Source organism: Bipolaris zeicola, assembly GCF_000523435.1.
Source record: "Bipolaris zeicola 26-R-13 unplaced genomic scaffold scaffold_266, whole genome shotgun sequence".
NCBI classification, from domain to species: domain Eukaryota; kingdom Fungi; phylum Ascomycota; class Dothideomycetes; order Pleosporales; family Pleosporaceae; genus Bipolaris; species Bipolaris zeicola.
The window spans coordinates 15536-30812 of record NW_006912315.1 but is presented as its reverse complement, the minus strand read 5'-3'; the positions used below and the strand labels follow the sequence as shown (position 1 = coordinate 30812).

General features: G+C 49.8%; 7 protein-coding genes across 7 annotated transcripts; 3 read left to right on the top strand and 4 right to left on the bottom strand.

The window, feature by feature from the left end:
• Positions 1-925: 925 nt before the first annotated feature.
• COCCADRAFT_46011 (uncharacterized protein) lies at positions 926-1276 on the bottom strand (the record flags this gene model as incomplete). Its single annotated transcript, XM_007718945.2, has 1 exon — positions 926-1276. A coding segment is annotated over one exon (351 nt), but the record flags the coding sequence as incomplete, so codon positions are not given.
• A 2849-nt stretch (positions 1277-4125) lies between these two features.
• Positions 4126-5653, top strand: COCCADRAFT_9084 (uncharacterized protein; the record flags this gene model as incomplete). Its single annotated transcript, XM_007718944.1, has 2 exons — positions 4126-4180; positions 5322-5653. The coding sequence occupies 2 exons, from the start codon at positions 4126-4128 to the stop codon at positions 5651-5653; spliced, it is 387 nt and encodes a 128-aa protein (XP_007717134.1).
• A 2440-nt stretch (positions 5654-8093) lies between these two features.
• On the bottom strand, positions 8094-10174 carry COCCADRAFT_9083 (uncharacterized protein; the record flags this gene model as incomplete). The annotated part of the gene is made up of 3 exons (XM_007718943.1): positions 8094-9774; positions 9829-9851; positions 9899-10174. The coding sequence occupies 3 exons, from the start codon at positions 10172-10174 to the stop codon at positions 8094-8096; spliced, it is 1980 nt and encodes a 659-aa protein (XP_007717133.1).
• A 200-nt stretch (positions 10175-10374) lies between these two features.
• On the top strand, positions 10375-11242 carry COCCADRAFT_108806 (uncharacterized protein; the record flags this gene model as incomplete). Its single annotated transcript, XM_007718942.1, has 3 exons — positions 10375-10474; positions 10529-11015; positions 11077-11242. The coding sequence occupies 3 exons, from the start codon at positions 10375-10377 to the stop codon at positions 11240-11242; spliced, it is 753 nt and encodes a 250-aa protein (XP_007717132.1).
• Positions 11243-11500: 258 nt separating this feature from the next.
• COCCADRAFT_9081 (uncharacterized protein) lies at positions 11501-12911 on the top strand (the record flags this gene model as incomplete). The annotated part of the gene is made up of 2 exons (XM_007718941.1): positions 11501-12385; positions 12486-12911. 2 exons carry the CDS (start codon positions 11501-11503, stop codon positions 12909-12911), a joined length of 1311 nt encoding a protein of 436 aa, XP_007717131.1.
• Positions 12912-13125: 214 nt separating this feature from the next.
• COCCADRAFT_108820 (uncharacterized protein) lies at positions 13126-13605 on the bottom strand (the record flags this gene model as incomplete). The annotated part of the gene is made up of 1 exon (XM_007718940.1): positions 13126-13605. The coding sequence occupies one exon, from the start codon at positions 13603-13605 to the stop codon at positions 13126-13128; it is 480 nt and encodes a 159-aa protein (XP_007717130.1).
• A 342-nt stretch (positions 13606-13947) lies between these two features.
• On the bottom strand, positions 13948-15024 carry COCCADRAFT_108803 (uncharacterized protein; the record flags this gene model as incomplete). The annotated part of the gene is made up of 1 exon (XM_007718939.1): positions 13948-15024. One exon carries the CDS (start codon positions 15022-15024, stop codon positions 13948-13950), a length of 1077 nt encoding a protein of 358 aa, XP_007717129.1.
• Positions 15025-15277: the final 253 nt, after the last annotated feature.

Genomic DNA, 15277 nt, shown 5'->3' with positions numbered 1-15277 from the left:
CGTAGAGTGGTTGTGTATAGAGTTAAACCGTGTGCGCAAACTTGGTGGGGTGGCCAACTCGCTTGCCTGGCCAACTCGCTTATCCAGCACGTTACTCTATACTCGTACGACGCATCTACTGCGTGTATACGAAAAAGAGGGCTACCCCTCGATATAAGGCTGTGCACGGTCGCGTTCCCTTCTGTTGGCATCAGGCTTGCACGTGACCCCCAATCCCCCAAATTACGAGATGCCTTCATAGGAAACGCTCACATGTGCATCACGTGATATGCTGCGCGTAACTGTCTTTAAACCGCAAGACTGTCCACGTAGTACAACACCTCGCACCCATGGTCAGTCACAGAGTTGGGAACAAGTGAATGATAGTGGACGGGATAAATCTTATCCATTTTTTCTGAATCCTCCATTCCTGGCTGCTCTTGTCGCACTGCCACCACCAAGTGGTTGCGACAAACCTAGCGCAGACAACTCTCCTCACCTCCCACGCTCAAAAAGGTATATGTACAAATCAAAAGGTTTTTCCTTCCAACACCAACGCTGGACAAGACACGTCATGCGTGTTAAGCAGATATACAAAAAGAAAAAAGAAGCTCAAACTAGCGAAACCCGGAACAGGCAAACTCCGGTTTGGGTCAAAGGTTTATACAGGTATGAACAAAGGAAAAGCGTCGCAGTGACGGTATCAAGTGTACAGCTCAGCTGCACGCTATGTGTTTGGTGTGAGTATGGGCAAAATGGAAACTCGCATCCGACGTTTGCTTGGCCTCTAGCGCGGCAGTCGCTTGAATGGGATGCGCATCCTGGCTGCCACAGTTGTCTTGCGTGTGTAGCTCGGTGAATTGCAATTCCGCCGTGTCGTCGTTGTTTCAAAAATACGGCCGGGTTGACCATGAAGGAACCGTTGGGGTCGGTTGTCCTTCTCTGTCTAGTACTCGGTCCAATGGCACTTGTCGCCAACCTTTTCAAACTCCAGACTCCGGTTCATACGTCGTCTGGCGCGCTCCTCACGGCCAAGGCAGGAGAAAAGTCGCGCGAGACCGCTGCGCTTTCGCGGCTCGAGGCCCGCGTAGGGGTTCTCCTTGCTCATCGAGCTGGTGGTTGAGATTGGACTTAGAGGAATCGTGGCGTCGGCGAAGATATCGACGCTCTTTGGTGTTTGCTTCTCCGATGTGCTCGAGTATGGCGATGATGTTTGCGACACTGACGGAGGAAATGATGTGTCGAGGGGAGACAAGAGTTCCATCTGGCGGTTGGCTCGTGGAGAGCTGGGAAGACCGCTGGGCGAGAGTTGAGGGTAGGAAGACATGGCGATAGAAGTAAAAGAAAGTCTGGTGGTTTGTTGTTGCAAGTGTGTGTGTGTGTGCGTGTGTGTTTGTGCCTGAAAGGAAAGACTGTCTGAATATATGTATGTATAGTACAATTGAAACCGGGGCTTAATCGGCCGTTGGAAGAATCAAAATCAAGCCGTTGTTGGAGAACGTTGTTTGAACAGTAAAGCAACCAAGGGGGGGGCATATGTGTTTATGCCGATCAAGCACCTACCGCGTCCGCCGCGCAATTCCATCTTACCCAGGGGGTTGTTGCATGGTCTCTCCTACGCCACGGTTCAACGCCAGGGGGGCGCGGGGCTTCGAATATCCGCCATTAGAGTTTACTTGCTCCGTCGCCGCACATCTGCCTCAAGACAATACAAATTATCCCCAGTCTCACACGTCTCTTGCTGTGTGCTATTTGTCTTGGTTTCGCGGCTCTTGTCCAGCCGTGGCCCTGTGGTCGCAGATAATACAAACAGCCGCGCTGCAAAGCGGCGTATAGGAAGGGCGAAGCTGTCGCAACCTCTTCTGAAACTACGCCATCTCCTTGTGGCAAGACTAGGCCTTACTTGCTGGCTGCTAAGCACCAAACCGCCCCTGTACCCGTGGGAGAGTCAGTCGTAATGTTCCTGGCAAACGAGGCACCAGGGTCATCCCATTGGTCTCTTGCGTTTGTTTTTCGGTCCTACACTCCTTGAAACGCCATCAACGTCGCATGAGTATTGGTGAGAAACAAAGACGCGGCCCGCTCGTCACGGGATAATTAGGGCCCTATTGTATTTGCTGCCGTTGCCAAAAAGACTTTATCTCCGCCCTTCATGCAAAGGGCTGCAGGATTCGCGTCTGTGCAGGCTACACCACATCCAGCATTCTGCGCCTGATATCCAACTACTTGTGCATCTGTACATTCGCCACTTCTGTGAACATGGTGTGATACGTCTCTTGTGTGCAATCGCCATTAAGATCGCAACGCGACTTGGTCAGATATTGACTCTCAGTAGGCCCGTTTGTATCTCACCAAGTGCTGACGGCTTCAGGCCGTGCATCGTAGTTGGTGCCAAATATCAGTCTTGTCTGCTCGCCTCAACACCTCCCTAAAATTCGTCAGTCTCCCGTCGAGCTTATCTTGAAAGGTGTGCTGCCGTGTTGGCTGAGCGGGAGGTGTGCGATCTGGGCGGTCTTGGAGTGGGTCACTGCATGAATGTCCAAATGAAGAAGCTTGCTTCGACAATGCCGCCTAGAAGAAAGATCCCATCGCGTGTCTTGAAACAAATTAGTAAACTATGTGTTCAGGTTTAATAGCAGCCTTGTATGTGTGGCGCTGCGGAGGTAATCGTGTCAAGTAGATTCGCAATTGAGCGCACTCGGTCATGATGTGTGTTGGCCAGCAGGTTTGTTCGTAGCAAATGCTGACTGGCGCGGCAACCAAACTCGTTGGTGCGCCCGTGCAGTTTGCGCACGGAGACAAAAGTGCATGGTGTTTTCCTCTGATCTCGAAATCCTGTAGAGAGAGAACAAAAATGAAATGAGTGCAAAATGGTGGAGAGATGTTGGTGATGTCACGCTCAGTTTCGCTGGGCCCACGCCAACGCTGCTCCGCCCTGCCCAAAAATACAAGGCTAGAACGGGCTTAAAAATCATCTGTTTCATGCCCTGAAAGAACTCTTGGTAAAGTCGCATAAATTAACATATCTAGTCGGTCTATTAGCCGGCGAATCTGTTATATTTACACTAAGTGACAAGCCTTCCTGTGGAGAATGTGTGCCATGTAAATGCCTGCGTATGGGGATGATTGCGGGGAGCCAAGCCAACCTGCCTGAATGTACGTACCACTACAAACATCACGGCGATGATAAAAATAAGCCTGGACCTCGAAACAAACAAACGCATTGCGCATTGCCACGACTGAGCGGCGCAGTACACAATGCGCAAGCTTTCGCATATCGCAACTCCAATGTTCTGGTCGGATCTTCTAAATTTACACATCGAGCTTATAGTTTGGTTATGTATATCGGCCGTTGAATTAACGAGATGATGCTGTACTAATTAAGAAATCTCAGTGTCGATCTTAAGATGGTGTTTTCAGATCTGTATATCTTCTTCAGACCATACTTCTTTGATTATCAGAAAAAGAAGTTGCCTTGAGAGTCCCATTTACGTAGTAAGTGATGTTACTCAAGACATGACATTGAGATATTTTATACATTTTAATATTCCATCGTACCTCAGAAACCGATACAAATATGGAAGATAATTTCGCATTTGTGCGAGTACAAGGTAGTAAAACACTATTTGGAAGATCGAAGCGTTGCGATGTTGATTACACTCCATTACTACTGTCGTCATTATGACCACCAAGGCACTAGCCACATCTTTCTACCATGACGCTACTCCCTGCGAAAGTGCAATTTTTAGTACCCGCTTTACTCGCTTATGTACATTCGCGTATACCTCTCAAAAAGAAGCCGGGAAAACTTGGCAACCCCAAGGGCCTAGATTCTGAGCAAAAGCAAAAATAAAGTTGGCACTGTGTTCGATACCCAGCGCGGCGAGCGTACGGGAATTGCTTGATTGGGGAAGAATGACGATAGATGATGGTGAATATTGTCTTGGTATGGGGAAAACGTTGGATTCGAGTCGTCATAGTGGAATTGGCCGATTTCATCGGATACGCCACATTTTCATATGTTCAGTTGAAGCAAGAGTTGCTATCTTTGGCACACTTCTTTGCTTCGTCGAGTCTATGAGCGAGAAAACTTTATTAGGATGCTTGTCAACTTGCGATACTATGTTATTGGTTACAGAAAACAACATGCTTACAGACTGTGCTTCTTCTATCCGATCGACTGAAGCTTATCGAGATCGATGTAAGACCACGGTGTCAGGCGATCGACAAACCATCTTATCGCTAGTGCATAATATTTTCAAGCTCTTCCACCCTCAGTATGTACAGAGGTGCTGTTAGGCAGTTGAATCTACCATACTTGCTTCTCTGGGTAGGAAGTCCTAGTTCCATTGAACGTCATAGCCAAAGTCGGGGTGCCATACCATCTTCCCGTAGCGAGCCCGCGACTATTCTCTAGTGCTTCTCAATCTTACATTACAAGCCACAATGACGAAATATACTTACCGCTGTTCCGTGCCTGAGTCAGCGGTACTTACTCCGGATAGTACACGAGCTGATGTCTTGATGACTCAACTTAGAGAACAGGATTTGTTCCTATATGATTGCAAACAACTCGACAAAAGTTCCCACATGATGTTGATTCAATCACAAGAGGCTGAACACAGCTACTGAATCAGGTTCATGTACAAAAAAGTATCGCAACCAACACAAGAGCTTTAACGTGCTTTGGGAAGGAGTTTATCTAGCCATAATCTCATACTAACTAAAAGATTACCATGCCATATTGGATTAAGATCTTCAGTTGCTTACTGTACTACCAAAAGCTAAGTGTGACTTTCCGACCAAATCCGCACGCGAGAAAAACAACTTGTGAGTTTGATTTTCACGCAGAATAATAGCCATACGACTAAGTCTCAAAGAAAAGCCCAAGGACCCTAAATTATGATACTGATTAAACAAGCTGTGAGATGGAGTATCGACATCGCACCTAGATGTCTCATGTGCTTCTGGAGTACCTTGAAAGGGAGGAGTGGGTTGATGCGAATGCTGGAAGATGCGGTGTAGGAGGAAGAGGAGTCGATGTGCCTGTATATAGATTAAACTTCGGTGTATTGTGAGATCAGCAGCCCACCTCCACGATCGAAATTTACATCTGAGGCGATTGGTCTCTTGTGACTGTGTAGCCTCACCATCACCAGCCTTTGGATGAATATTTAAACCACCTTATTCCTCCGTCATGTTTCTCACACTTGATCACTACTTCACTCCTGTACCTCTCAAGACATCTCACGTACCATTGTTACATACTTTGACAAACGATTTGAACAAGTAACGATATGCTATTCTTTCCTTTTCGACTCAGTTACTAACTATATCACCAGTGCATCTTCTCACCGGTCTCCTCGCAGCAGCAGCTTGCATCAGCGGCGTAGTTGCTGCTCCACAACCTCAAACTTGTACCTATACCTACCGACTCCAGGAACTCGCGTACCTCCCCCCAGGGTATGGTAAAGACTGGAAGCAAGTGCAGCAAGACCTCTGCACCAAGTTCGGTGCTCAATGGAATTCAAATGACGGCTTTTGTCTGATTTCGAAGCCCCTGTCAGACAAAATTTTCCATTTCACCGTCAAGCCTGATCCAAACAAACCCGGTCTCCAGCCTATTGATGTTCGAGCCAAGTATGTCACTGTGTTTGCCTCCAACTGTAAATGAGAAGAGGACGGGGAGATGTATCTGGTTGGTGATGGCTCAAGTGGAGGTTGTATATAAAGAAACCAGTTTGGTGTGGTTAGCTTGTTTTCCAAGTCTTCTTACCGAATTCCATGACCTCTACTCTTTTCGAACTTCATTCATCTTGATTAGATTTAAAAGATGTAATATTTGAACATCATGGTGAAAGACATGCAATAGGATTGTAGAGGAGCCTTTTTAGACTTTCGAGCACAATAGGGAAACCTTGTTTGACATGCTCCTATTTGTAGGACGTAGTCATCCTTCCGTACGTAATCTGGTAATGCAGGTCAGAGTGGTAAGACTGTAATCACGTAAGCCGGATCACTCCGATTCACCGAAAGATAAACCGTCAATATTGAAGACAATGCGTCTTTTGGCCATGGGATTTTCGTTTGATTCACTTACTTCCCCTAAGTTTCTCATTCACAACGACTCCCTGGTCGATCCTGTTTAGCACGCGATCAGCACACACCATATACTTGTAGAGTATATCTGGTAATCTCATCTGCTCTAAACCCACAACTAACTGTGTAAATCTTGTGTCTTATAACCATCTTCCTCGTGGCTTGCATCAGCTATATGAGCAATGCTTCATACTTTTACCAATGCATTACAGGCAAAGCAGTTCTTCACAATCACAAAAGTAATTCAAGCGTGGAGAAAAGAGTACGGTGTCGGAACTTGAAAGAGTCTTGTGAATGTAGACCCTGCACAGCCTGCACATGTCTAAATTAGATCCTAATCAAGATGACGTGAAAGCCCATAATTACTAGCAAAATCACTGGAAAGTAGGGTTTTCCTGTACTAGTCACACATGAAGCTGCACGAACGGGATGCTAAGTGAGAATATCAAGGTTGCCTAGCAAGCGCATGCAAGCAGGAGCTATCTCATAGACGATAGCAACTTTTTCACACACCAAGCAAAGCGCCTGGTTTAATGCAGAGAACATTTACCTCTATTTTTTTTTGAATCGAGACGTGCGCTATCTTTTACAATCAATCCGGGTGGCATCTGTTATACATAGATAAAGGCACCTTCGTAAGTTTCAAAGACTCCCGCTCTTGTTCATCATGTTTGTGCAATGTTGAGATGAATCTGCATTGTTCACTGGGGATGAGATCGTCGTATGAGCAACCAGCACTGACAACAGTGCTTTTCTGAGGTAATATGTCTATGCATATGGCAAAAGATCTTCACCCTCTTCGACGCCGTTTACGAGCTGTCAGCATCACCACATTTACGCTGAAAAGAAAAACCCTGATCAGCATCATCATCAACTGCTGTTCAGAATTATGGCCCGTGTAAAATGAGGTTTGCTTACTCCAAAAATTGTACGTAGATAAATAGTCCATTTCCTTGCACATCCTACTACTTCTCTCACTCTTTAACTCCAGCAAGACTACAAGACCTAACTACTATAACTCTCTACATACGCGCCTTCTTCATCTTCCATCATAAGTACGTGTCACATCACTCATTTCCATATCTTCCTGCACAACCATCTAACCACCTACCCACCCAACAGTGCATTTCCTTTCCAGCCTCCTCCTGTCAGCATCCATTCTAGCCCACCAGGCCCACGCTGCAACCTACGTCTACAAATGGACACCACTCGGTGTCGTTCCCAATGACGTGAGTCAATTGTGGGAAAAATGGCAAGCGGATCAATGCAAGACGGTATCATCGTGCTCGTGGCAAGCAGAGCAATGTCGGTGCTCCAGTGCGAGAAATACACAGGGCACTGTTCAGGCCGTCCTTAAGTCGGATAAAACGGGTGTTACGTATTTCAATGTCAGACTTGACTTCGTGACGCTTCTGCCGTGAGATGTGGAGGACGGTTTGGGCGAAATGATGTATATATCTCGTGGAAGTAATACAGATATACTGCAATAACCTATCAACCGCTTATCACCAATGGGAAAGTCTTCATCTTTGACTACGAAACTTTGCGTGAGCTGAAGCGTACATCGTGAAACACAAAACGGCCAAAATTTAAAACAGGGTACAAAGTGAACATTGCGAATACCTCGGCAGTTATGTATTCATTATTATAACCAAGCCACGCTATGCTATACGAAAAAAAATTAGTTTACAATGATGCAGTTTACCAGTCTCTTTTTCGTCAACCGAGTGGTTCTCAGTTCTTTTTTCCTTTCCTCCTAATGGAGATTGTATCTTGATGAGCGAATCTCCACGGAACTAACATCCTGGCGGCGGATTATGCCACAAGGCTGATCTGGAACGCCTAGTGGCGAGCTGGCTCAAGGGTGGTGGGTCAATATGACCTGACGAAGGTTGCTTGATCAAGACCATGGTCCGAGCTCTGGCTCGTCGATAACGAGGGATCTTTGGGTCTTCGACATCAAGCCCCTTCGTCGTTAACAAGAAATGTTTGAACCTGAGTATGTTCAAATGTCCTCATCCCGGTTGCAAGTTGGCTATTCCCGCTTGGTAAGCGCCAGCAAAGTCAAGCTGGCCTAGTTGTCCGTTGATTTGGTCAATTTCCTTGTTCAAATCGTCCAAGTTTTGCACCAGGCTTGACACTTCGTCAAATCTGCGATGTTTGGTAGCGTCCGATACCATCTCTGATACCATGAACTTTTGTTCTTCAAGTACAATTAGTCGTTCTCTGAGTTCCTTCTCTTCTGACTCTATGGCTGACACTTCGCTACTGCTAACGACGCTACCGGTAGAGCGGTCGTTGTACTTGATCGAGGCCAAGGCGCTGCCTCCGTTTGGACGTCCTTGAGGAGCAGCGTGCTTGAGGATCTTGGGAAGCGACCTCAGGGGTAGCATGTGCAGACTCAGGAAGCTGTAGGCTTGTTGGTATACGGCCTTTTGAAGTTTTTGCTGCGTGGGTGAGTTGGTCGGCAGGTCGCGTATCCGTTTGGCGGCAACATCAAACTGAGCAAATCCGTCCATAAGTCTTTTGCGGACCTTTGTGGCATCGGTCAGTTGTTGGGACGTAGGTGACTTGTCTGGATCCTGTAGCGCTTGTAGAAGTTTATGGAAACGAGGGAGAAGCAGCCGAATTCCTCTTTCGAACTGGGCAAGGTTCTCGTATGCGCGCTGATCCTTGGGCTTGTTGGCGAGTTCCCGCTCAAAGTCACTTCTAGCAAACAAAGTGTGTTGACAGTCCTTGCACATGCGCACATCAACGTTGACCTGCCCTGCCTCTTTTTCCGTGCTTTGGGCACTAGACGAGGCAACGTTCAAGCCAACCTGTGCTGAACATGCAGTCTTGGGATCGCTACAGACGACACGGCCGCACATGCGACAGTGCGATCGTCTAAATGTATATGTCGAAAACTCCTGCTGGCAAAAGGGGCAGTTTGAGACTTTTGCGTCTTCTTCCCAGGTGATGATGGACTGTTCGAGGGCTTTGCGCTGATTCTTGGTGCTGGGCAGCGAGAACCAGCTGCCTGAGACAGGAGTGTCGTCCATGGGCGGCGGGTTTGCGAGGAGCTGCGTGAGTTTGGTCAGGCGCTTCTCCAGACGGCTAACCTCCATGCGCTCCCTGTCTACATGCTTTTGTCTGATCTTTGCGAACTCATCAAAATGATTGCGCTCCAGGCCGCGGTGATCGTTGTATCCGACTCTTGACTTGTAGCACGTCTCGCAGACACGGCACCAGATGCCTCTCACAGGGTCATGTCTGGCCTGTCGCGACAATTTCATCTGGTACATGGTGTGCTCTTCGCAGAACAGTCTACCGCACTGCCTGCAGTTGACAGCGGGTAGGCCTCCGCCGAGGGTCATTGGCGAGGCGGTAATAGGGCGGGCGCAGAGGGGATCTGCGCAGACATCGCGGTATGCGGGTCTCTGCCAGTGCGCGCGGGTAACGTCCTCGTCTGGGTCTCGGCGGACGGGGGCAGGCTCGTAGGCGGCGGCATGGGTTGTGGAGCTGGAGGCCGAATGGGAAGCGTGGTGGGGGGTCTGGGGGGCGTCGTTGGACTCAAAGACATCGAGGCCTTTGAGTTTCTGATTGAGGACGGCGAGGGGCTGGAACTTCTTGGCCTTGTGCATCTGCGCTTCGAACCAATTCTTGACCTCGTCCTGCTCCTCGACAACCAGGTTCTGGTGCGTGTCGTCGAGGTGTCTAGTGATACATCGTCAGGGCTGATAGAATAGAGAGGCGGCACATATCGGGTACCTGTTAAGCTGCAGCAGCGTGACCTGGACGGTTAGCTGGGCGTTTGGTGGGTTGGCGCTGGGGGATGTACCATTTCGTCGCTGCAGATGGGGCAGATGAGCCTGGTCGAGGCACTGGCTTGCGGCGAGGGCGTGTTGGCGGCGGCGAGCACCCTGCTGCCAATGTCGTCTCTGGGCTCGGCCGTGGTAGCGGGGCTGTTGGACGTCTGGGAGCTCAGCGATACAGAGCTCTCAGAGGGCGAGAGGAGTAGGTTAGGCGTGGCCGTGATAGTCGTGGCGGCAGCGGGCGACAGGTTTCTCCCGCTCCCCAGCACGCGGCCGCCGCCCAAGGACCTGCGCGAGGCCATGATGGCGAGTGTTGAGGAGAGGCGCCGTCGGGGGGCATGTGGTGTTGAGGGCGAAGTGGGAGTGGAGTGGAGCGGAGTGATGAAGTGGAGTGTATGGCCACTGCGCGCTAGTAGGAGTAATGCATGCTCGCTCCGCCGTCATCCATCCCATCTCCGCGTTGCGCCCCATCGTCTCCGCAACACCGTAACCGCACCGCATCATGAAAGGCCCTTACCCCGAGATCCAGGGCGGCGGCTCGCTGATCCTGGCCTGGCAGATCCGCAACAAACGTGTCTTGGTCGTCGGCGGCGGCGAGGTGAGTTCTGTCATGTATTGACGACCTGCCAATCTATGTATTGACGATTGACACAAAGTCAAGGTTGCTGCCGGGCGCATCGTCAACGTCCTAAACGCCGACGCCAAAATCACCGTCGTGTCCCCCCGCGAAGGCCTCAATGACGAGGTCGCCTATCGCATCGACCAGGGCCAGGTCGATTATGTCGACCGCAAGTTCGAGCCCTCGGATCTCGACGGTGTTGACATGGTCCTGACTGCAGTGGATGACCCAGAGGCCTCGTCGCAGATCTACAAGCTGTGCAAGGAGAGGCGCATAGCTGCAAACATCGCAGATGTCCCTCCCGAATGCGACTTTTACTTTGGTAGTGTCCACCGCGACGGGCCTCTGCAAATCATGGTCAGCACCAATGGCAACGGGCCCAAGCTCGCAAACATTGTCAGGAGACAGATCGCCGCTGGCCTCCCTCATAACATTGGCAATGCTGTCCAGAGAGTCGGCATGTTGCGAAAGAAGCTCAGAAAGGTTGCGCCCGCCATAGAAGAAGGCCCCAAGCGCATGCAGTGGTACGTGACTTGCCCTGGCTGACCTCCCGTCCGTCTTTTTGCTTACCCAGCCCCGTTACAGGATGTCCAAAGTCTGCGAGCAATACTCACTCGACGACCTTTGCGCCATGACTGAAGAAGACATGGAAATGCTGCTGGGCTTTTATAAGCCAGGCACTGTTCCCTCGCTCGAAGCAGTCCGCCTCCAAGAGCCAGACGGAGCCTACGATGGGCCTTTTCTGATATGACGGTATTCGGCACGGCGTTTGGTAGACAGCGGTAGGTGCACATACGGGTTGCGGCAACGCTATTCTCATATTCTTGTATATCAATTGTAGAGTGTCTGGCACTAAAGATTATTTTCCTTCAATCACTCCCTCACCAAAGTCACCACCAATCAGGCTGGGTTGGTCCGTGCACCCAACACCCAACTTTGCTCTCTGCATATCTCACATGCTCGACTCCATTCCTGCACTCGCTGGCACACTTACCTATCCCCAATACCAATGCTTCTCGAGCAGCGGCCCCCGTATGACACAGTCGACTTCAAATCGCTTGCCAAAAGCGACAATGACTTCAAGCAGATATGGCAGCGCGCCTCAGGCAAGCTCGACTTTCAAGATCCACACACTGTTCAAGCCTTATCCAAGGCAATTCTGAAATCAGACTTTGGCCTTGAACTTGACGTTCCGGATGACCGCCTCTGCCCACCAATACCGAATCGCTGGAACTATGTCGCCTGGATACAAGGCCTGATCGACTCTACATCTCCAGACTATTCAAACAAATATGACCCTAACCGCCACGTACAAGGACTAGATATAGGAACCGGTGCGTCTGCCATATACACCATGTTATGCCTGCGGTCGCGCCCAAACTGGTCCATGTGCGCTACCGACATTGATAAAAAGAGTTTCGACTCAGCCGCCCGCAACCTTGCTCTCAACAACTTGATGACACGTACAAAGCTCCTTCAAACTACTGCTCTCACCACTCTAATTCCATTGGCTGCCCTTGGTGTCACCCATCTCGACTTTACAATATGCAACCCACCCTTTTTCACAACCCCTTCTGAAATGCAATCCAGTCTCGCAGGCGAGGGCAAGAGCAGCAAGCCCAACGCCATCTGTACCGGATCTGAAAACGAAATGGTCTCTCCTGGTGGCGATGTTGGTTTCGTGACTGCTATTGTTAACGAGAGTCTTGTGCTTCGAGAAAAGGTCCAATGGTACAGCAGCTTATTTGGTAAAATGGACAGCGCGAAAGCCATCATTCGCCTGCTAAAACAGAATGGAATTACCAACTGGGCCGTGGGCGTGATCGAGGCAGGAGCAAGTGGTACGAAGCGGTGGATCGTAGCATGGAGTTTTGGGGATCTGCGACCGAGAAATGTATGTATCCTAATCTTCACCATACAACTGATACATTTCTCTTTTACCATTCACTCCATTGCAAAATCTATCAATGAAGCTGATGCTGAAACTTCCATAGAGCCATGCCCGCATAGAAAAGATGGCGAACGAGTACCTCCCCTTTCCAACATGTTATCCCATCACCTTACCTCCCACGATCGACTCCCAGCAGGCCAAGGACGCCATTACCGCTCAGATGACTTCGCTTGATCTTATTAGCTGGAACTGGGACTCCTCCACATGTACTGGCATCGGCGAAGCAGCGCAAAACGTGTGGAGTCGATCTTATAGACGCATGTACGAGAAAAGAGCGAAGGAAGGGGGTGGTGTTGATGAGATGCAAGGGACTGAAGACGAGAGCGGAAGAAGGCCAGTTAAGCTGGCATTCAGAATCAGGGTTGTCGACTTGGCAAGGGAGGTGGTAGTCGAGTGGGTCAAGGGAAGGGACCAGGTCCTGTGGGAGAGCCTGTGCGGCCTTGTGCATAGACATTTCAAAAAGACTTGAGGCACCGACACGGTGTACAGGGACCTTTTTCTCTACTTGGTGTTGAGTATGTGGGATGTGCATCCATGCATTCATATCCTCAGTTAGTTTCCGATTGTCAATCCATACTGACCTTGCATGTAAACCAGGTCAACTTCGACTGAGACCCTTTTCAGCCCTCAAAAACTCCCACTTCAAACTACCCACTTCCCTCCCCGGCCCCCAAATCCAGGCCTCAAACAATTGGCCCGCTCCAAAACATATCTTTTCCCATCTCTTCCGCCATGCCCTTAGCCACCGGTGCCGCGTCCCCCTCCCCCTCCCTCCCCCCACAAAGCTTAGTCTCCTGAGCCGTTTCTTTGTTACTTCCTCTCCCTCGATTCCCTATCATAGCACCTCCAGTAACTTCTCCCCTCGCAGCCCTATTGACACGATGCAACATCCCCCCATGCAGATCTCCCTTCAACTCCTCCACGCGATCCAAATCCTCTGTTGTAAACTGGAACGTCGTCCATTCGTGCACTTTAGCTTCTAGCCCGGGTGGTGCACGGCCTTGCGGAGTGATGACGGGGACTACGGCGTGGCGGTAGAGGAGCGCGGTATCGCGGTCTGAGGGCGCGGCGGTGTCGCGGTCGAAGCGTGTGGCGCCCAAGTCGTGGAGTTCGGTGGTGGTGGTGAAAGGTTTGGTGGTGTTGGTGGGTGGGTTTGAGGACATCTTTTGGGAGATGATGTTGGGTGAGTTGATGGGTGTAGAGCTGAGAGTCGGTAGGATAGGTGAGGAAAGAGCGATCTGGCGAGTGACTTTGAGCTGTTTGCTTGGACTTTACTAATTGATTATTGAACAATGGGAAGCTCCTTGGCAGGATAGGATAAAGGCATGTTCCAGTAGGTACAATGGCATGAGGTAATTAAACAATGATAGTCACATTGCTGAGACAGTTGAATAGCATGAGTGAGAGAAGAGAGCAGCACTGCATGTGAGCTCAACATATAACTAACAAATATTCATACTACTTCGTCACATAATCGCTCGTAAAACAAGCCCTACATACACCACCTACACACAATCACCATGCCTCTCCTTACCCTCTTCATCCTCCCACTCCAGCGCCATCCGCCACTCCTCAGCCCTTTGCCGCTGCACCCTCATATTCTCCACAGCACCCGAATCCTCTCTCACCCACCGCTCATAGCCCGCCCACTCCCCCTCATTCACCCGCTTCGCAGTAGCCACGCTCCTTCCCGCAGGACATGCATTAAATCCGCCTCCACCCTCCACCCATACCTGCAGCAGCCCGGAGCAAAATATTTCCGCAATAGCAGCCTGATTTGCCCGAAACAGCAAAAAAATAATGTACCCATGCATGCTGAACTGCTGCTCAAACACCCCGATCCGATGCAGATAGCTACATATATCCTCGACAAGATTCATAATGTAGTTTGACGACTGCCGCAGGCTGTGCTGGCGAAGTCGACAGTGAGAGTGGCGTGAGTATCTGACTTCAGCAGGCGGAAAGGTAAAAGGCGTGCCCCGCAGGGAAGCCGGAGTGTCGAGCCAGCGCTGGTGGACGGCAGCACAGAAACAGTGGAGGGTTTCTGAGCGCCTTGCTGAGCATGACCTCATACTAGCAGTATGGAGGTACTTGCGGTGACCATTATTTGAGGAGTCCTGGGGCACGGGTGGATGCGTCATGTTATCTACGTGCCATGCGTGCTGCGAGATGGTGTTTTTAGCGAGGTAGTCCTCCACCATGTTGCTGATGGTGAGGTACTGGTTCGGTGTTGGCGGTGTGCCCTGGGTGTCTGTAAGAAAGTGAGCGTAGATGGAAGGTTGGTAGTGGGCTCGGTCTGAGAGGGCTGTGTATTCGCTCTGGAGCTCTGGGTTGGTTAGAAGCCGAGATGGTAGATTCCCGGCTATAGCGGCTGTTAAGACTGGAGATGCTGAGGCAAGAATTAGTGCACATTCACGCATGTGCTGGATCATGTTTGCGGTGTCGATTACGGTGCTGTTTGCGTATTTGGGAAGCTCATGCCCCAGCACTTCGGTAATCAGGGGTTGGTAATGATGGGAACGGAGAAGGTGATTCCTTCTCTGTCTCTGGTCAGCGAGAGGTTCGACTCTTGTTTGTGGCATTTGGATAGATTGGTGAATGAGTTCCGGAATAGGAGTATTGGTTTTAGCGGTTTGCATTGCATGAGTATGACTTGTTTGTTCAGTATTCAAAAATCTGCATTTCATAAAAGATTTTGTTACAGTTTTTCAAGCATCGGGGAGATCAATCAGCCATTATGTATACATTTCATCGTTACACAGATTGCGGATATGTGACATTTCAAGAGTCTCTCCACACATACTTTTTCAAGAAGTAGCTTGAAGAGCCGAAAAT